The sequence below is a fragment of the Heteronotia binoei genome, chromosome 15 (genome assembly GCF_032191835.1).
Source record: "Heteronotia binoei isolate CCM8104 ecotype False Entrance Well chromosome 15, APGP_CSIRO_Hbin_v1, whole genome shotgun sequence".
NCBI classification, from domain to species: Eukaryota; Metazoa; Chordata; class Lepidosauria; order Squamata; family Gekkonidae; genus Heteronotia; species Heteronotia binoei.
In genome coordinates, this window is record NC_083237.1 from 6,146,548 (window position 1) to 6,168,796 (window position 22,249).

The 22,249-nt window shown below is 49.3% G+C and overlaps 1 protein-coding gene across 1 annotated transcript in view; it reads right to left on the bottom strand.

The window, feature by feature from the left end:
• Positions 1 to 1,409: 1,409 nt before the first annotated feature.
• The window catches only part of IRF9 (interferon regulatory factor 9), a 22,511-nt gene continuing 1,671 nt past the window's right edge, over positions 1,410 to 22,249 (bottom strand). Inside the window, 7 exon segments of the mRNA XM_060256504.1 lie at positions 1,410 to 3,479; positions 5,043 to 5,158; positions 5,682 to 6,052; positions 7,699 to 7,822; positions 11,012 to 11,114; positions 13,124 to 13,254; positions 21,773 to 21,959. Of these exon segments, the coding sequence (XP_060112487.1) occupies positions 3,381 to 3,479; positions 5,043 to 5,158; positions 5,682 to 6,052; positions 7,699 to 7,822; positions 11,012 to 11,114; positions 13,124 to 13,254; positions 21,773 to 21,959 (1,131 nt within the window). The 3' untranslated portion in view covers positions 1,410 to 3,380.

A 22,249-nucleotide genomic window follows, 5' to 3' on the forward strand; every position in this document is an offset into this window, starting at 1 on the left:
GACAGCTCTTGTTTTCAGCAGTCATGAAATCTTTCAGCTCAGTCAATAAAAGAGAAGCACACACAATAACAAATAGGGGATTTAATTAAGACTGGTGTTAATAAGTTAATGAACTGTGAGCTGTTTTTTTTTGTTTTATCTGAGGATTAAGGAAATATTAGCACTGATAGGTATCAGCAGCAAAAATCTTTTTTTTTTTAATTTTTGGCATCAAAAATAACTCTTTCTCTAGTGGAAGAAAAGCCTATTTTAAGGTGGTTTTTAAAAAAAAAGTATCTGGAGAAGGTAAGGCTTGGTTATTATTTTTTTAAAGGAAAGTTGAGTAGAGTTAGATACCAGGAGCCATTATCTAGATCCCTAGCATTATATGGGGAATCCAGCTAATTAAAGGGGATGCAAAAATTCATTTCTTTTTATCACCAATCAAAGGCGAGGAAATCCAACTTGAATGTTAAAAGAAACCTGCATCTCGCAGCCCAACCTAACCCCCCATCCTCAGCTAACCCAGCTCAAACTGACTCCATTAGCCACATCCCCACCTATAAAGCGATCTCCGCTGGCCAATCAACGCCTTGCTTGGAGTTCTAATGGGAACCGGCGAATGGGAAATCGTAGCGACAACCTTCCCCTTGGAGACACGCGAGTCCCCTCTCCAGCCAATCACGTCGCTGCGTTGCGCGTTCTTAGCTCCTTCCTCGAAGCGCCTAACCAATCAGGAGAGCTCCCGGTGCACGTGGGTTGCCGCTCGGCCGAAGGACTAGTCCCTCTTGCCTCGCCCCCTCCCTCAAGCTGTCCATCAGTCCAATGATCAGGCTCGCCTCGAAGTTCCAGCCAATAGAATCGTGGGTGGACCCTCCCTCTGCAAAAGATCTTGGAGGCTGTTTTAATTTCTCCTCTCAGCCCTGTCAACTCTAGCCAATCAGGAGAAGCTTGCGGAGAAGCTTATCCAATCATAGCGAAAGGGACATTTTCCCTCCAATTTTCTTTTCCTCAGAAATTGAAGCGTCAATAAAAGATGGTTTAAAGAGAATTTAGCTTATGTCTCCATGGTCAATCTTGAAGCAGGGGAATATTCTTTGCATCAAGCGAAAATGCTCCTGTGTGTTCTAGTCATTCCATTATTATAGTTCAAATCTATTGTATGTACGGTTGCCAACCTCCAGGTTGTTGCTGGAGCTCTCCCACTTTTATAACCGGAATCAGTTCACCTGGAGAAAATGGCTGCCTTGGAAGGTGGAAAGTCCCTCCGCTCCCAAAAACACGCCCTCCCCAGGCTCCACCCCCAAAATCTCCAGGTATTTCCCAACCTGGATCCAGCAACCTGAGTTGTATGTGTCTGTTTTAATTCTCCTTGTACCTTTGTGTCCTTTTCTGCTATACCGAACCAATAAGAAACACAGACTCAGTGGTTTAACAGATACGAATGAAATGGTTTATTGAGACCCCACAACTTGGTACAACGGACGGAAGAATACAAGAATCCTGACCATTATTCGTTCATTTGACCAAAACGAAGACACCGCAATGAAAAAGAGTGGCATAGACGGTGAACAAACAAAGGCCAGGAGAGCCAAAAGCAAACAGCTGGGAGGAAAAAGACAAACACCAACGTGAATGAAAGGACAATCGCCTACGGTTGCAAATGACCCTTTAGCGATACAAATGAGTTCTGGAATTCTGCCCTTGGAACCCATCTAGTTAAAAATCAAGGTCCCCGTTTCAAAAGTGGTTTCCATTGTGACTTGAGGAATGGTCCAAGGATTGCGGGATAGGGTGGGGTCTAAATGGAAAAATTAAATTCCAACAGCACCAGGGAAGAAGACCAGCTCAGATAGCCTGTTACCCCTTTTCAGGTACCCCACCCCTAAGTGGTTCAGATAAGAGATATAAAACCAACTTCTTGCTCATTTCCTCCCCCCTCATTTGACTCTAGAGGACAATGAGATGAATCCTACCACTCTGCTCAACTGATCAGAGCTCCACACGGAGCCACAGAGTGATAGGATACACACAGTACAACCAGAGTTCTTCCATGTCCCAGAAACATGTCACCATGTTTCCCACATCATGTCACTTAAGTCTTCAGCTCTGTAATGATTCTGCCTTGGCCTTGTTATCTTCAGCTGCATGATAATCAGGTTCTCCAGCGGGATTCTTGACTGCTTGTCAAGAGGATTTCTGGAAAGTTACGCAGAGTCATCCTTTCCCCACTGAACAGGATCCATTTGTTCATTATGGTTTAACTTGCAATAGGCCAATTCGGAAGGTCAGGGGTCCCCAAACGTTTGGAATCTGTTTTCTGACACCTTGTGGTGCATCCTTCAAAATGGCCGCCCTAGGAGGCAGAGCCACCCATAAAATGGCAGGGCATGAAGTAATGCAGGACTCAAGCAGGACAGGAACTCCTGAATATTTAAGGCAGAGCAGCTGTTTAACAGGATGTCTTTTCATCTGCGCAGTCAATCAGACATCCAGTGCCCAATCAGAAACGGTGTTGCGCAAAAGCTCAACTTGTCTCTGCCCACTTTGTAAAAATCCTTTGCAGGTGCCAGAACAATTGTTGGCTGGTGCCTATCAGCACAATGCTGGGGACCCCTGCCCTTGGGTTTGGCGGGACTGGAGAAACACTTGCCATTGCAAAGATAAGAATCAAATCTGAAGACAGGGGCTGACAAAACTCACTTCCCATTAGTGGCACCAACTGTGTAATTTACTTTTCACCATTATTAAAGTTCAAAACAGCTTTAAACACACAGCCCTGAGAATCTTGCAGAAATGGAAGCGACTTCTCTTGATGTCACCGTGAGGCAAGAGCTCAGAGTTCATCTCGGTTTGTAACATGAATTCAGTTGCATCAGGAGAACACCACAGGCAGACTTCAGGCACACGTAACTATACAACTTTTATTGTCTCCACAGGAAGATGCCTCAGTCATAGTTTCAAGTAAAGTGCAAGAAGAGAACAAGAGTGCAACTCTAACAGACACACAAGAGGCGTGCACGCTACAAAATTTGCTTGCCGCTGCTACCAGGATTCCAAAACGAAATCCCTCAACCTCAAAATGTAACTGGAATTAATCACACATAGAAGCCACCGCTTCTTAGTCACTCTAGTGTTTCACAAGTTTACATTTAATGACCACAACTCCACTTAGAAAGCTTTGCCTACTCAGACTTAAAGCAGATGGAGAAAGTCCATGCATACACCATAAGGAACAGAGGGGTCTGTACCCCTAGAAATTCCGGAAGCTGCATGCTGAGAGGAAAATGGACTGTTAAACCCACAAAGTGCTGGGTCACGCTCAATGACCCAAACAGAAGATTTGCTGTTCAAGGCCATGTTCATTGAGGGAAAGCAGGAACCAGAAGCTGGCCAAATTTTCAGGCTGAGGGGTCCGAAACGGCAAAAGACAGCATGAGGGAATCCGGATCCGGCGTCTGTCTCACCTCCATTATTTGATTCGCAAAGTGCTGTGCCATCTGCAGGTTGGAGAACAGGAGAAACGTGAGGATCTCTTTTCCTCGGCCCACACTGTCCAAGTCGAACGGGAACTTTTCGTATCCCATAATGCCCTTTTAATTGTTAATTTAATGAACTGCATTTCAATCACTCCTCACTATCTGCCTCTGTTGCCAACGAACCACCACCAGTGTTCCCTCTAAGCTGAGTTAGTGTGAGCTAGCTCACAGTTTTTTACTTAGCGCAGGAAAAATGGCCCTCGGCGAACTAATTTATGCAGTAGCTCACCGAAGCTGTGGATCACAAAACCTACTAGCAATCCCCAGGCCGACGGAGGCGAGATTGAAGGGTATTAGAGAAAGAGCCTTCTCTACTGCGGCCCCCCCACTGGTGGAACCAACTTCCAGAAGATGTTAGAGCCTTGCGGGACCTTGCCCAGTTCCGCAAGGCCTGCAAAACAACATTATCTCGAACGGCCTTCAACCAAAGTACACAGATGCCCAACACGGCTGAATGTATGGCATGAATTTTAGCGCCATAACTGCTGTTTTAAAATTGTATTAATAATTTCAAATTGTTTAAACTGTTTTAACTGAACTATAATTGCAATTGCTTTTATTGTTTATTGTTGATATTATCATGTTATTAGCCGCCCTGAGCCTGCCTTGGCCGGGAGGGCGGGATATAAACATGAAAAATAAATAAATAAGCTTTAATGCCAATAGCTCATAAAGTAGGCTTTTTGCTCACAAGGCTCCACAGCTTAGAGGAGATATTGACCACCACCTCATCTACATGGCTCCCAGCTGGCCGTTAACTGTGACTGCCCATAATACATTCTGCCTCAGTTCCAACCAGCACACATAATAGACCTGTATTGTGGTACCGCTACCGATCCTCAAGGTAGTGCTTTCCTGATGCCCAGATGCCAGATAAAATAAATCCTTCTTCTGCCCACCCATAATCCATTTCTTTTCTAAACTTTCACCGATGACGTAGCTGTGCCAAACCGGCAACACACTGCAACTGTGCCATTCGCCTGCCTACCCACAATCCACTTCTCTGAAAACCCACAAAGGACAGCTTCCACCATTTATGCGCCGTCCAAATACAGGACCCCAGATCACAGAATCATAGAGTTGGAAGGGACCTCCAGGGTCATCGAGTCCAACCCCCTGCACGATGCAGGAAACTCACAAACACCTCCCCCTAAATTCACAGGATCCTCATTGTTGTCAGATGGCCATCCAGCCTCTGTTTAAAACCCTCCAAGGAAGGAGAGCCCACCACCTCCTGAGGAAGCCTGTTCCACTGAGGAACTGCTCTAATGGTCAGGAAGTTCTTCCTAATGTTGAGCCGGAAACTCTTTTGATTTAATTTCAACCCACTGGTTCTGGTCCTACCTTCTGGGGCCACAGAAAACAATTCCACACCATCCTCTCTATGACAGCCCTTCAAGTCCTTGAAGGCGGTGATCATATCACCTCTCAGCCTCCTCCTCTCCACGCTAAATAGTACCATGTGGTTCACCTATCCTATCCCACAATGCACTTTTGCATGACATTACCTAGGATAAATCTTACCTGAATGACAATGAGCTTATTATTCAGATTTTCATTTCCCTCCAGTTCTTCCCCTATACAGAGTGTGACCTGGTGTTCAGGCTTGGGAGCTAAGCCAAGCAAGTACTGGTCCCAAGCTGAGGGGAGAAAATGCAAGAAGTGGGATTAGTATATACTAGGGCAGGATGCCTCAAAGTTCTTTCAGCATGTGGGTAGGGCTAGACGGGCTGTGCAAATTAAAAAGCATCCTGTTACTTGTGCCTAAAACATTGAAGAGTTGCTGCTGAAGTTATATATAACCTCAATCTCTGGCATTGTGGGGTTGACTCCGCCTTTTGCGGCAGCCGTTTTGTGACTGGCTCCACCTACTGCTGCAGCCATTTTGTGACTGGCTCCACCTACTGCTGCAGCCATTTTGTGATCATCTCCGCCACCCTCTACCAGATTTCCAAAGCTGCCCACAGGCTTAAAAGGTTGGGGGCTCCTGTCGAAGGTTAACTAATGCCACAAATTAACTATCTAAAAGGAACACCACATCAAAATAAATCGACATTACAAGACAATCTACCCAAGAAGAGTAACGCCTCTCGCTTAAAACAACGCAGGCTAACGCATTCAGATTTTCATTTAGGAAAAAGTGACCTCAGCAACTAACCTTACCTGACTGGAATGCCTTGGCACTGAACACGTGAAGGAGGGTACTACTATCCAACTTCCCCGTGACCTGGGATTCTGTGAGCCCCCTCCAAGCAATGCTAGCTTTGCATCTGCTCTGACACTGGACGAATATCCCTTCTCGGTTACTGTCAGCCATCACTCCCTTTTCCAGACCCTTCAGCAGCTGGTGGGTAGCTTTCTGCTTCTGAGGGTCCCTCTATCCCGTCTGCAGGGGGCAACACCACCCGGTGCATTCTGTTGCAGGGCGCTCCAGCGGCGCGGCGGCCGACGTGATCAGAAAGTCGCCTTGGGGGAGCCAGAAGCCCCAAACCAGCACGCCGCTGTAGAAGATGGACAGATGAATGAGAACTCCTCTAGGAGAGGAAAAGGGAGAGGGTTAGTCCCAGGCAGCCTAACAGTTCTGAACACCCTAGCTTTCACAGGAACAGGCCATGACCAAAAACAGCATCATGTTCTATACTGGGGGGTGGCCAAACTGCAGCTCGGGGGCCCACATGTGGCTCTTTCACATATCTTGTGAGGCTCTTGAAGCCCCCACCACCCCATCGGCCAGCTGGGGAGAAGGCATTTAAACTTAAAGTTGCTTTCTTTCTGCCTTCCCCTTTTCTCTTTCTCTCTTTTTTGTTTTTTCTCTTTCTCTTCTTTCTCTCTCTTCTTTCTCTCCTTTTCTCTCTTTCTCTCTCTTTTTTCTTTCTCTTTCTCTCCTTTTTCTTTCTCTTTTTCTTTCTTTCTTTCTCTCTCTTTTTCTCCTTTTTTCTTTCTCTTTCTTTCTTTCTTTCTTTCTTCTCTTTTCCTTCTCTCTCTTTTCTTCTCTCTCTCTCCTTCTATTCCTTCTAGTCTGCTGGTTGCCTTTTATCGTAGTTCCATTGAGAGCATTTTATCTTATTGCCTCTGTGTGTGGTTTGGGAGCTGCACGGAAGCAGAGAGAAGGGTGCTCCAAAGAGTGACGAGAAGAGCACAAAAGATTTGTGGATGTTCTCATCCCCTCATTGGTGGATCTGTATAATATGGAATGTAAAAGGAAGATACAAATGATCCTAAGGGACCCTTCACATCTGGGCCATTTGCTATTTGAGATATTACCGTCAGGTAGACGATATAGAGTGCTTGAAGGCTAGGACAAACAGATTTAAGGACAGTTTTTCTAATCCAAGTGCTGTGGTTAGGCTAAATGCAGGGTTATGAATGACTATTTGTTTTAGATGTATTTAAATGGTTTAAAATGGTTTTATGAATGATTATCTGTTTTAGATGGATTTAAATGGTTTTAATGGTTTTAGATGTATTTAAATAGCTTATGAATATGTGTGTTTGATGTGTTGGTATGTTTTGTGGAAGAGCACCTCATTTCGTTGCTCTCTTTTGTTGAGAACAATGACAATAAATTTATCTATCTATCTATCCATCCATCCATCCATCCTTGAGAGCCAGTTTGGTGTAGTAGTTAAGTGCGTGGACCAGGTTGATTCCCCACTTCCTCCACTTGCGGCTGTTGGAACGGCCTTGGGTCAGCTATAACTTTCGCAGGGGTTGTCCTTGAAAGATCAGCTGCTGTAAGAGCTCTCTTAGCCCCACCCACCTCACAGGGTGTCTGTTGTGGGGGGAGATCGTGACCTCTCTGAGACTCTGATTCAGAGTATAGGGCGGGATATAAATCCAATATCATCATCTTCTTCCTTCTGGCTCTGAAACATCTGACATTTATTCTATGTGGCTCTTATGTTAAGCAGGTCTGGCCACCCCTGTTCCATACAAAGTTGCCTTATACTGAATCAGACGCTCGGTCCATCAAAATCAGTCTTGTCCATTCGGCTGGCAGCATCTCTCCAGGGTCTCAGGCTGAGGGCGCTTCGCATCACCGAATTCCTGGTCCTTTCAACTAGAGAGGCCAGGGATCGAACCTGAGACCTTCCGCATGCAAAGCAAGTGCCCTGCCACACAGCCACTGCCCCTCTCTAGCATGCAAGCCCTCTCCTTACCGCCTACAAACGAAACCGACCCTTTCAAGGCAGCTGTAGAGGGAGACGCTCGCTCCGTGACCTCACCTATTTTCACCATCTGAAGCACCTCTGCCAGCGCAGTCTCATCCTTCAAACAGACGGCGATCTCCATCACATCAGGAGCTGGTGCGCCAAGAGGGCAAAGGAGAAAAGGAACAGGAAGTGAGGAAATAGGGAGCGACCACCAACCCACCCAGATAGCCATGCCGCCTTTCCCCAAAATCTTCCACAACCTGCCCTTGGAACTAGGAATGGACGACGGCCAGCCGCCCCATCTGTTACTCACAAGCCTGTTCTCACAGGCTTCATTTCACACACCAGAACCTGTTTTGGGCTTGCAACCAGTGTTCCCCCTAAGCCGAGTTAGTGTGAGCTAGCTCACAGGTTTTTAGCCTCCTGCTCGCACATTTTGGTCTTAGCTCGGGAAACGTGGCCCCAGAGCAGACTAATCAATGCAATAGCTCACAACTTGCCCCTGTATAAAGCGATGGTGCGGTCTCATTTGCAATGCTGTGTGCAATTCTGGTCACCGCACCTCAAAAAGGATATTATAGCATTGGAAAAAGTGCAGAAAAGGGCAACTAGAATGATTACAGGGTTAGAACACTTTCCCTATGAAGGAAGGTTAAAACGCTTGGGGCTATTTAGCTTGGAGAAACGTCGACTGCGGGGTGACATGATAGAGGTTTATAAGATTATGCATGGGATGGAGAAAGAAGTCCTTTTCTCCGTTTCTCACAATACAAGAACTCATGGCATTCGATGAAATTGCTGAGCAGTCAGGTTAAAACGGCTAAAAGGAAGTAATTCTTCACCCAAAGGGTGATTAACATGTGGAATTCACTGCCACAGAAGGTGGCTATCTACAAGCATAGATAGCTTCAAGAGGGGGTTAGATAAAAATATGGAGCAGAGGTCCATCAATGGCTATTAGCCACAGTGTGTGTATATATATAATTTTTTTGGCCACTGTGTGGCACAGAGTGTTGGACTGGATGGGCCATTGGCCTGATCCAACAGGGCTTCTCTTCTGTTCTTATGTGACACAGAGTGTTGGACTGGATGGGCCATTGGCCTGATCCAACATGGCTTCTCTTATGTCCTTATGTGACACAGAGTGTTGGACTGGAGGGGCCACTGGCCTGATCCAACATGGCTTCTCTTATGTCCTTATGTGACACAGAGTGTTGGACTGGAGGGGCCACTGGCCTGATCCAACATGGCTTCTCTTATGTCCTTATGTGACACAGAGTGTTGGACTGGAGGGGCCACTGGCCTGATCCAACATGGCTTCTCTTATGTCCTTATGTTAACTTGAATGCCACCAGCTCACACAGTTGAATGTTTGCTCACAAGACTCTGCAGGGAGCACAACTCGCAACACGTACAAAAACCCAAGGACCAGAGTGCCTATGAGCATGGTGCACAGTGCCTTTCACCCCTGAGAAACGACAGAGAACGGGAATGAAGGACTTCTGCACACCCGCAATCAGGAGTTCGGGGCTACACAAGCCTAGCGCCCCCCTTCTGAGCGTTTATACCCCACACGGGCCGTAACCCGTTCCCAAACATGAGAGTTCTGCCCCGTACATCTACTGCTTTGCATGCTACATAAAGAGAACCACAAGCCAATCCCCATCGCAGAATGTTGCTCTCCTTTAAGTGCAACATTTGGTGAGGCACAGGGTTTTTGGAGCAGAACACACAGGAATGCAGTTCCTGCTGGCTTGGTGTCAGGGGTGTGGCCTAATATGCAAATGAGCTCCCATTGGACTTTTCCCTACAAAAAAGCCCTGTGTGGAAGAATGGTGATGCCAGGGGGTGGGGCTTAATATGCAAATGAGCTCCCGCTGGACTTTTCCCTACCAAAAAGCCCTGTGTGGAAGAATGGTGCTGTCAGGGGTGTGGCCTAATATGCAAATGAGCTCCCACTGGACTTTTCCCTACAAAAAAAGCCCTGTGTGGAAGAATGGTGATGCCAGGGGGTGGGGCTTAATATGCAAATGAGCTCCCGCTGGACTTTTCCCTACCAAAAAGCCCTGTGTGGAAGAATGGTGCTGTCAGGGGTGTGGCCTAATATGCAAATGAGCTCCCACTGGACTTTTCCCTACAAAAAAAGCCCTGTGTGGAAGAATGGTGATGCCAGGGGGTGGGGCTTAATATGCAAATGAGCTCCCACTGGACTTTTGCCTACCAAAAAGCCCTGTGTGGAAGAATGGTGCTGTCAGGGGTGGGGCCTAATATGCAAATGAGCTCCAACTGGACTTTTCCCTACAAAAAAAGCCCTGTGTGGAAGAATGGTGATGTCAGGGGGTGGGGCATAATATGCAAATGAGCTTCTGCGGGGCTTTTTCGACAAAAAAAACCCTGGTGGGGAGGAATGACTGGCGGAGATGACAACACACAGGATGAAGGTTGCACAGCGTTTGCTCAGAGGCACTGTCTTTTCCCACCGGCCTCATGGTGCTGAAGAAATGGATGCGGAAGTATTACGAAAGACACATTGCCACCTCCAGAGAGTCATCCTCTGTCTGTAACCACTTCCTGCCCTCCCCCCCCCCAATGTGTTTGCTTACTTTACTTCCTCAAAGAAGAAAATAGAAGATAGTGAATTTATATTCCGCCCTATACTCTGAATCTCAGAGTGGTCACAATCTAATTTTACCTTCCCTCCCCCCTCAAAACAGACACCCTGTGAGGTGGGTGGGGTTGAAAGAGCTCTCCCAGCAGCTGCCCTTTCAAGGACAACTCCTGCGAGAGCTATGGCTGACCCAAGGCCATTCCGGCAGCTGCCAAGTAGAGGAGCGGGGAATCAAACCCGGTTCTCCCAGATAAGAGTCAGTGCACTTAACCACTTAGCAAGAGCTTTGGCTGACCCAAGGCCATTCCGGCAGCTGCATGTGGAGGAGTGGGGAATCAAACCCGGTTCTCCCAGATAAGAGTTCGCACGCTTCACCACTTCCACCAAACAAGCCAGGCCCTCCTGCTCTGCCCCCACTATGGGAAGGTTTTAAATCTGAAGGCGTCCCACAGGCGTAAAAAGCTCGGGGACCAGTTGTGTAAAATAAAGGAAGGATCCTGAAGCATCTGTTGGTGTGACTGTTACCAGGACAGGACTTCTGAGCGCCACTCTTTCTCAGGGTGCTTCTTCCCTGCTCCTCGAGAGTACGATCTCCTCTCCTGACAAAACGAGAGTACGATCTCCTCTCCTGACAAATCTCCTGACAGGAAATGAGTGGGGAAGGCCCTTCGGTTATGCCGAGAGTATCTGGCTGGGGCACCGGGCTTACAGGAAGATGTGAGTTCCCCCACCTGGTTCACCGGGCTGAGGGCTTAACTCCTCTTGATGGACGGTTAAAGCAGCTCCTGCGTTCAGAGAAGGGCTGATGGTGGCCTCTGACACACAGCTTCCATCCTGGAGGGGAAGGAAGAAAGATGAGACTGCACATGCCGTGACTCTGCTTGCACTTCCTGTTAGCGATGGCTGCTCATCTCTGTGCTTCCTCCCAGAAGATGATGATGCTATTGGATTTATATCCCGCCCTTTGCTCTGAATCTCAGAGAGGCTCACAATCTCCTTTCCCCCCACAACAGACAACCTGTGAGGTGGGTGGGGCTGAGAGAGCTCTCCCAGAAGCTGCCCTTTCAAGGACAGAATCTCAGAGCGGCTCACAATCTCCTTTACTCTCCTCCCCCACAACAGACACCCTGTGAGGTGGGTGGGGCTGAGAGAGCTCTCCCAGAAGCTGCCTTTTCAAGGACAGAATCTCAGAGCAGCTCACAATCTCCTTTACTCTCCTCCCCCACAACAGACACCCTGTGAGGTGGGTGGGGCTGAGAGAGCTCTCCCAGAAGCTGCCCTTTCAAGGACAGAATCTCAGAGCGGCTCACAATCTCCTTTACTCTCCTACCTCACAAAAGACACCCTTTGAGGTGGGTGGGGCTGAGAGCTCTCCCAGAAGCTGCCCTTTCAAGAATAGAGACTCAGAGTGGCCTACAATCGCCTTTCCCTTCCGCCCTCACAACAGACACCCTGTGAGGTGGGTGGGGCTGGAGAGGGCTCTCACAGCAGCTGCCCTTTCAAGGACAACTCCTGCGAGACCTATGGCTGACCCAGGGCCATTCCAGCAGGTGCAAGTGGAGGAGTGGGGAATCAAACCCGGTTCTCCCAGATAAGAAAGCTCTGGCTGACCCAAGGCCATTCCAGCAGGTGCAAGTGGAAGAGTGGGGAATCAAAACCCAGTTCTCCCAGATAAGAGTCCACGCACTGAACCACTTACACCAAACTGGAGAGACGGTGGCTCAGTGGTAAAACATCTACTTGGTAAGCAGGAGGTCCCAGGTTCAATCCCCGGCATCTCCAACTAAAAAGGGTCCAGACAAGTAGGTGTGAAAAACCTCAGCAGGAGACCCTGGAGAGCCGCTGCCAGTCTGAGTAGACAATACTGACTTTGATGGACCGAGGGTCTGATTCAGTAGAAGGCAGCTTCATAGGTTCATTGTTCATGTTCAAACTGGAAAGCCCCACCACCAGTGCTGATTGTCAGTCCCCCTCCTTACCCACAACATGGTGCATTTCAGGATACCACACTGCGGACTCCTGCCTTAGAGGCAGGCCCAGGAAAGATGGCCAAGCAAAAGTACATTGAGGGGACCGTCTCCTACCAAGCCTGACCCTTGGACTGTCTCACACAGTGCCGTCTACTGGCAGCAGCTCTCCAGGGGCTTAGGCAGAGAGGCGTCTTTCCCATTAACCCAGATTCTTCCATCAGAATCGCCAGGACGGGACCTGCTGCGCATCAGCAAGTGTTTGACTGCTGAGGCACAAGCGCACGGTGGTCGAGATCTTTAAAAAGATGCGCATTTAGCTTAAGAAGAGAGATGGAAGGATGGAGAGCACACTCCCAGGGGGGTGGGGGTTAATAAAACCCCAGACTCTAGGGAAAGGCAGTAACCCTTCCCACTTACAGTCAAAAAGGGCACAGCCTTCCAGATATAGCTTAACGCTCCAAGGGAACGCCCAACGAGAGTCGCATTGCCCAGATGCAAAACTGGACATTTTGGCGACGCAGGCCGACTTCAACGTAATCGTTCCGTCAGCCAAATGGCCAGCAATTCATCTAATCGGGACCTTCCGCGCAGCCAGCGGCCGCTCTGCAGAAGAAGCGAAGTTCAAGTACACCATGGAGCCCCGCCGGATTTTTAGAGCACACACTTTTGAGAGAGAAAGCTCCCTTCGTCGGACTCTTGAACGCTCCTGCTCCCGAGGAGAAATGAGGAACAGCGAGGAAGCAGGCAAGAATTGGGTAGAAGCACGTAGGTTTCGGTCCAGATGCCACCAGAAGGAGAGCTCACGCTGCTTCTAGCTACTCTGGTGAGAAGCTCTTCCGACCTCAGAAGTGCCCTTCCAATTTCGACACTCACCGTGTTTGGCAGTGAGGGGGGGCAGGACGTCTGTGGTACACTTCGAGGGGGACTTCTTCCCCCCTCCTCTGAGGTCCCACTAGAGCCTTCCAGCTTCACCTTCTTGGACTTCACCTTTGAGGGTGTGTTCCCTTAGGAGACAAGGGGAGAGTGAGGGGAAGAGGCAGAATATTAGGGATGCGTATGTCTAAATTCTGTCCCGAGGCAAGACAGACTCTACACTGTGAATAAATCATGCCGTCTATTTTACTTATTGTTATTTTATTGATTTTATTACATTATCCTGCTCTCCCCTGACGAGCTCGGGGCGGCCGACAACAGTTAAAACAACATAACGTTAAAATAAAATTGCAATAAAATCATTAAAACATCTTGTACAAGTTCATACAGTTGAAGCCAGTCATACAGTTTCAAGTTCGTACCCTAGAATCCAAGACGGCATGATTTTAGTTTTTATCGAGCGCCGCATATAACGATGTTATTAGATCTTATTTGGCGCTCTGCATTTGTACTGGGGTAAGTTCAGATTTCAATGCTGTGGGATGGTGGAACAGTGGTCACCTCCCCAGTCTTCCCTCTAAGCTGAGTTAGTGTGAGCTAGCTCACAGTTTTTTACACTCCGGCCCACACTTTTTTTGTCTTACCTCAGGAAAAATGGCCACAGAGCAAACTAATTTCATGCAGCAGCTCACAACTTTCATGTCATTACCTCACAAAGTTGAATTTTTGCTCACAAGATTCCACAGCTTAGAGGGAGTATTGCTAGAAGAAGACGACGACATTGGATTTATATTCTGCCGTCCACTCAGAGTCTCCGAGCGGCTCACAATCTCCTTTATCTTCCTCCCCCACAATAAACACTCTGTGAGGTAGATGAAGATATTGGATTTATATCCCGCCCTCCACTCCGAAGAGTCTCAGAGCGGCTCACAATCTCCTTTCCCTTCCTCCCCCACAACAGACACCCTGTGAGGTAGATGAAGATATTGGATTTATATCCCGCCCTCCACTCCGAAGAGTCTCAGAGCGGCTCACAATCTCCTTTCCCTTCCTCCCCCACAACAGACACCCTGTGAGGTAGATGAAGATATTGGATTTATATCCTGCCCTCCACTCCGAAGAGTCTCAGAGCGGCTCACAATCTCCTTTCCCTTCCTCCCCCACAACAGACACCCTGTGAGGTAGATGAAGATATTGGATTTATATCCCGCCCTCCACTCCGAAGCGTCTCAGAGCGGCTCACAATCTCCTTTCCCTTCCTCCCCCACAACAGACACCCTGTGAGGTAGATGAAGATATTGGAGTTATATCCCGCCCTCCACTCCGAAGCGTCTCAGAGCGGCTCACAATCTCCTTTCCCTTCCTCCCCCACAACAGACACCCTGTGAGGTAGATGAAGATATTGGAGTTATATCCCGCCCTCCACTCCGAAGCGTCTCAGAGCGGCTCACAATCTCCTTTCCCTTCCTCCCCCACAACAGACACCCTGTGAGGTAGATGAAGATATTGGAGTTATATCCCGCCCTCCACTCCGAAGAGTCTCAGAGCGGCTCACAATCTCCTCTACCTTCCTCCCCCCCCACAAGAGACACCCTGTGAGGTAGATGAATACTGGATTTATATCCCGCCCTCCACTCCGAAGAGTCTCCAAGCGGCTCACAATCTGCTTTATCTTCCTCCCCACAACAAACACTCTGTGAGGTGGGTAGGGTTGCCAAATCCAATTCAAGAAGTATCTGGGGACTTTGGACGTGGAGCCAGGAGACTTTGGGTGTGGAGCCAGGAGACATTGGGGCGAAGCCAGGAACAAGGGTGTGACAAGCATAATTGAACTCCAAGTGAGTTCTGGCCATCATATTTAAAGGGACAGCATACCTTTTAAAATATCTTCCTTCCATAGGAAATAATGAATGATAGGGCCACCTTCTTTTGGGGCTCATAGAATTGGACCCCCTGGTCCAATCGTTTTGAAACTTGGGGGGTACTTTGGGAAGAGGCACTAGATACTATACTGAAAATATGGTGCCTCTACCTCAAAAAACAGCTCCCCCAGAGCCCCCGAAACCTCCAGATCAATTCCCCATTATACCCTATGAGAATCGATCTCCACATAGGGAATAATGATGTGCTCAGCAGACGTTCTCCTCCCCCCCCCCCCCAGTTTCTGGTGACTCTGAAGCGACGGATTGGCCTCTCTACTCACGAGTTGCTGCCAACTTCTTCAAAGTAACACAGACACCCGATCCCAAGAGGAAGCCTTTCAATCGGAGACTGAAGCCTCCAAAGGCACATGGTCCTCTGGGGGCGGGGCTTCCCCCCGTTGGCCAGCTGACTGGGATGGGGAAGCAGCCTGGGAAAGCGGAAGAACCCCTGCTGGGACCTGGGGATTGGCAAGCCTAGAGGTGGGTGGTGCTGAGAGGGCTCTCCCAGCAGCTGCCCTTTCAAGGACAGAGTCTCAGAGAGGCCTACAATCTCCTTTCCCTTCCTCCCTCACAACAGACACTCTGTGAGGTGGGTGGGGCTGAGAGAGCTCTCCCAGAAGCTGCCCTTTCAAGGACAGAGTCTCAGAGAGGCCTACAGTCTCCTTTCCCTTCCTCTCTCACAACAGACACTCTGTGAGGTGGGTGGGGCTGAGAGAGCTCTCCCAGAAGCTGCCCTTTCAAGGACAGAGTCTCAGAGAGGCCTACAATCTCCTTTCCCTTCCTCCCTCACAACAGACACTCTGTGAGGTGGGTGGGGCTGAGAGAGTTCTCCCAGAAGCTGCCCTTTCAAGGACAGAGTCTCAGAGAGGCCTACAGTCTCCTTTCCCTTCCTCCCTCACAACAGACACTCTGTGAGGTGGGTGGGGCTGAGAGAGCTCTCCCAGAAGCTGCCCTTTCAAGGACAGAGTCAAAGAGAGGCCTACAGTCTCCTTTCCCTTCCTCCCTCACAACAGACACTCTGTGAGATGGGTGGGGCTGAGAGGGCTCTCCCAGCAGCTGCCCTTTCAAGGACAACTCCTGTGAGAGCTACGGCTGACCTAAGGCCATTCCAGCAGGAGCAAGTGGAGGAGTGGGGAATCAAACTCAGTTCTTCCAGATAAGAGTCCGCACACTTCACCATGACACCAAACTAGCATCTACATGGAAGCTACCGATTGCGTCACTCTGCTCCTTCCCCAACCACATCTGGTCTTGATCGCCCTTTGCAACTTTTAAAGCAGAGGCCTCCAATATGGGGTCTGCCGACACTTTTCTTGGTGCCTGCCCAGAATTTTTATAATTATAAAAGCCCCACTTGGCCTTTTGCTCACCTAAGTCTCTGATTGTCTACTGGAGATTTTTAAAAAACGCGGCTTTGGCAGCACTTGCTGCCACAGCACAAGAACCCTCACTTTATGACTGAGGTAAGCTGTGGCGGCCATTTTGTAGCTGGCTCTGCCACCATGCTGTGTTGGAATTCCAAAGGTGCCCGCAGTCTCAAAAGGTTGGGGACCTCTGTTCTAAAAGGCTGCTTAATAAAAAAGTGGAACATCAGAAAGGGCCCTGCTGGATCAGACCAGCGAGGGTCCATGTAGTCCAGCCTCCTGTCTCACACAGTGGCCAACCAGTTCCTCTGGACAGCCAACAACAGGGAAGAAGTAAAGGCCTTCATAAGAACATAAGTAGAGCCCTGCTGGATCAGACCAGTGAGGGTCAATCTAGTCCAGCCTCCTGTCTCACAAAGTCGCCAACCAGTTCCTCTGGAGGGTCGACAACAGAGCAGAGAGGTCGAGGCCTTCCCCTGAGAAGAACATCAGAAGAGCCCTGCTGGATCAGGCCAGTGAGGGTCCATCCAGTCCAGCCTCCTGTCTCACAAAGTTGCCAACCAGTTCCTCTGGAGGGTCGACAACAGAGAGGCCGAGGCCTTCCCCTGAGAAGAACATCAGAAGAGCCCTGCTGGATCAGACCAGGGAGGGTCCATCCAGTCCAGCATCCTGTCTCACACAGGGCCCAGCCAGTTCCTCTGGAGGGCTAATGACAGGGCAGAGAGGCCAAGGTTTTCATAGGCACATAACGTCAACCCTGTTGGTTCAGACCAATAGTCCATCTAGTTCTAGCATCCTGTCTCAAATAGTGGTCAACCAGGTTCTTTTGAGGGTCAACAACAGGGGATAGAAGCCAAGGCCTTTCCCCTTGACAAGGACATCAGAAGAGCCCTGCTGTATCAGACCAGTGAGGGTCCATCTAGTCCAGCATCCTGCCTCACACAGTGGCCAACCAGTTCTTCTGGAGGGCCAATAGTAGGGCAGACACCAAGGCTTTCCCCTGATATTGCCTCCTGGCACTGGCCTTCAGAAGTTGACTGCCTCTGAATGAAGTTCCCCTTAGGAGAGTTTCCCTCCTCCATGAATCTGCCTAATCCCCTTTTAAAGTTATCTACACCCGTGGCTGTCACTACCTCCTCTGGCAGCAGATTCCACATTTTCAACATTCATTAAGAAGCCTTCATTAAGAACCATTGAGGGGACTGGATTAACATCTGGAGCAGAGGTCCATCAGTAGTTACTAGCCACAGCATATTGATGGAACTCTCTGTCTGGGGCAGTGATGCTCTGTACTCTTGGTGCTGGGGGTCGGGGTGACAGTGGGAGGGCTTCTAGTGTCCTGGCTCCACTGATGGACCTCCTGATGGCTCCAGTTTTTTTGGCCACTGTGTGACACACAGTGTTGAAGAGGATGGGCCATTGGCCTGATCCAACATGGCTTCTCTTATGTCCAGGGCAGTGATGCTCTGTAATCTTGGTGCTTGTGGGGGGCGACAGTGGGAGGGCTTCTAGTGTCCTGGCCCCACTGATGGACCTCCTGATGGTACCTGGTTTTTTGGCCACTGTGTGACACAGAATGTTGAACTGGATGGGCCACTGGCCTGATCCAACATGGCTTCTCTTCTGTTCTTATGTGACACAGAGTGTTGGGCTGGATGGGCCACTGGCCTGATCCAACATGGCTTTTCTTATGTGACCCAGAGTGTAGGACTGGATGGGCCATTGGCCTGATCCAACATGGCTTCTCTTATGTTCTTATGTGACACAGAGTGTTGGACTGGAGGGGCCATTGGCCTGATCCAACAGGGCTTCTCTTATGTTCTTATGTGACACAAGAGTGTTGGACTGGATGGGCCACTGGCCTGATCCAACATGGCTTCTCTTCTGTTCTTATGTGACACAGAGTGTTGGGCTGGATGGGCCACTGGCCTGATCCAACATGGCTTTTCTTATGTGACCCAGAGTGTAGGACTGGATGGGCCATTGGCCTGATCCAACATGGCTTCTCTTATGTTCTTATGTGACACAGAGTGTTGGACTGGATGGGCCACTGGCCTCATCCAACAGGGCTTCTCTTATGTTCTTATGTGACACAGAGTGTTGGACTGGAGGGGCCATTGGCCTGATCCAACATGGCTTCTCTTATGTTCTTATGTGACACAGGAGTGTTGGACTGGATGGGCCACTGGCCTGATCCAACATGGCTTCTCTTCTGTTCTTATGTGACACAGAGTGTTGGGCTGGATGGGCCACTGGCCTGATCCAACATGGCTTCTCTTCTGTTCTTATGTGACACAGAGTGTTGGACTGGATGGGCCACTGGCCTGATCCAACATGGCTTCTCTTATGTTCTTATGTGACACAGAGTGTTGGACTGGGTGGGCCACTGGCCTGATCCAACATGGCTTCTCTTATGTGACACAGAATGTTGGACTGGATGGACCATTGGCCTGATCCAACATGGCTTCTCTTATGTTCTTATGTGACACAGAGTGTTGGACTGGATGGGCCACTGGCCTGATCCAACATGGCTTTTCTTATGTTCTTATGTGACCCAGAGTGTAGGACTGGATGGGCCATTGGCCTGATCCATCATGGCTTCTCTTATGTTCTTATGTGACACAGAGTGTTGGACTGGATGGGCCATTGGCCTGATCCAACAGGGCTTCTCTTATGTTCTTATGTGACACAGAGTGTTGGACTGGATGGGCCACTGGCCTGATCCAAACGGGCTTCTCTTATGTTCTTATGTGACACAAGAGTGTTGGAATGGATGGGCCACTGGCCTGATCCAACAGGGCTTCTCTTATGTTCTTATGTGAAACAGAGTGTTGGACTGGGTGGGCCACTGGCCTGATCCAACAGGGCTTCTCTTATGTTCTAATGTGAAACAGAGTGTTGGACTGGGTGGGCCACTGGCCTGATCCAACATGGCTTCTCTTATGTTCTTATGTGACACAGAATGTTGGACTGGATGGACCATTGGCCTGATCCAACATGGCTTCTCTTATATTTTTATGTGACGCAGAGTGTTGGACTGGATGGGCCATTGGCCTGATCCAACATGGCTTCCCTTATGTTCTTATGTGACGCAGAGTGTTGGACTGGATGGGCCAATGGCCTGATCCAACATGGCTTCTCTTATGTTCTTATGTGACACAGAGTGTTGGACTGGATGGGCCACTGGCCTGATCCAACATGGCTTTTCTTATGTTCTTATGTGACACAAGAGTGTTGGACTGGATAGGCCTTTGACCTGATCCAACATGGCTTCTCTTATGTTCTTATGTGACTCAAAGTGTTGGACTGGATGGGCCATTGGCCTGATCCAACATGGCTTCTCTTATGTGACACAGAGTGTTGGACTGGAGGGGCCATTGGCCTGATCCAACAGGGCTTCTCTTATGTTCTTATGTGACACAGAGTGTTGGACTGGATGGGCCATTGGCCTGATCCAACAGGGCTTCTCTTATGTTCTTATGTGACACAGAGTGTTGGACTGGATGGGCCTTTGGCCTGATCCAACATGGCTTCTCTTATGTTCTTATGTTCATTTCCTCTGATCCTTCCAAAATCTGCTGCCCATTAGCTTCTTTTGACGCACTCAAGTTCTGGTAATTCGGGGAGAGGAAGAAAAAGTCCACTCTGCTTTTTCCCCAAAAAAATTCTTAGGATACTGTTGGAGAGGGCAGAATACTTACTCTCCAGAGTTAGCTAGGAGACATCTGAAATTGGGACAGGGGTGATCAATATTACCATATGTGGAGAAACGCCATCTGAGAGTGTTGGTGCTTCATCCAAAAAGGCAGGGATCAGTAAATCCATTCAGCCGGCTTTGTAGCCTTCCCCTCACTCCCCCCCTCCCTTCCAGAGCCAAACCAATAACGCTAGGGGGAAAGTCTCCTAGAGAGGCAGGAAGGGCTGTTGTTCTTGCCATGTGTTAGGCAGGAAGAGAGGCCAGATTTGAGCCAGCGCTCGAGCAAGCATGTGGTGAGCAATGGAGGCTCCTGCCTGGGGGCCCCCAGGCAGGCAGACAAAGTAAGTCATTTTCTTAGGCAGATCAAGTATAGACCAGGGACAATACGATGCGTTTAAAAACCACCTTTATTTTGTTATGCTGTTTGCTGTGCTTTGCTGTGCGGTGCTAACTTTTTAAATGCAACTGTTTTTGTTTTGTGTTTTTCTTTTCCTATATTTTTCTCTTTTAAATAAATGTTTTTTTTTCTGTTTTAAATGCTGGCAGTTCATCTCTGTACCACCTAGATCCCCAGACCGCTTTAGACCACGCTGTTTTTATAAAGGGGGCCCCGGGGAAGGGGGAAGGCATGCAGTTGGATAAGGTGCCAATCCTCCAGGGGTGCCCCAAAGAAGCGCTGAGGTCTCTGTGAAACCCAAGTGCAGGGTGGCAGAGGACCTTGAGGCCTAGCCTCCCAGCTGGAGAGGGGGATTGGGAGTCCTGTTCCTCTCAATCTGAACCCCGGGACTGAGCAGGTGGTGGCAGCGAGCCCAAGGGGCAGGAGGAGACATAGCTCCCTCCAGGAGTTGGCGACTCCATAGGGAGCTGACGGGACCGGGCCTGAAGGCAGAATCGGGCCGGTTCCGCCACACCATAGTAATCTTTTACCAAAGAATTCCTAGCTTCCGCACCAAACTCCAATTCTCAGAATTCGGGGGAGAATGCCATAATAGTTAAAATGGCAGAAAATTGATCCAGCCGGTGTGCGGCTGTGGTTAAGGCTGTCGGACTAGAATTTGTGGGACCCAGGTTCGAATCCCAACTCTGGCCCATGGAAGGCTCACAGAGTGGCTGTTGAGAGAAAACAAAGGAGGAGAGGACAACATTGTCAATGACTCCGGGTCTCCGACAGGGAGAAAAGCAGAGCATAAACACATTGCAGTGTTCCAGATGTGATCAGTGTTGCTCGGGGCTTTTCTTTTGTAGCAGGAACTCTTTTGCGTATTAGGCCACACACCCTCGATGTAGCCAATCCTCCTGGAGCTTACAGTAGGCCCTCTACTGAGAGCCCTGTAAGCTCATGGAGGATTGGCTACATCAGGGGTGTGCGGCCTAATACGCAAAGGAGTTCCTGCTACAAAAAAAGCCCTGGGGATGTTCAAAGTACCGGGTGAACTTCTGTTGTATGCCAACAGGTTTCACGCTGGTTCCAATTCAAATCCAACCAAGCCTGCCCCCCCCCCCCAACACACACATCCTCTTTAGCCATGCAGTCCCTATTGGCCCGGAGTAAGTGGTGTCCAGAACCTCACGCGGGAACCTCCCTTCTGGAACCAGGCTTTCTGACTGGGGCATTCGAAAACGCAGAGGCTTTTGAGGAGAAAACGTGAGCTTTTCAGCCTCTCACCCTTTCGCTGCTCAGACAACGGGACCAGGCGATACACCTTGTAGGGCTCGGTGGTATCCAGTCTGGAGCGCGACGGCACCTCCTCGAACTCAGGGCTCTTCGACAAGGCACAGCGGACACGGGTTTTGCAGGCGGCGGCATCAAAGTGTTCCCCGGGGCGGTACTTTCCTTTAAACATGGCCCAAGCCTGCAAAGAGAGATCTTTTTCTTACTGGGTCGAAGCAGATGGCCCTGTGCGAACACTCCCAAGACCAAACGCTCCTCCATAGCCTGTTCTGATGAACTCCAGCTCCTGGAACTGGGAATTTCATAAACTCCAGTCTCCAGTATGTTCTTGTTCTCCCCTCTTCCAAACCCACCTCAACCTTCCCAGGATAACTTTCACCTGAGATTTAGGCCTAGTTCGCACGGTCCGGCCACCTCTACCCAACCCCTCTGCTCCCCACGTGCTCAGATCCTCTCACTTCCTTCTAGGGG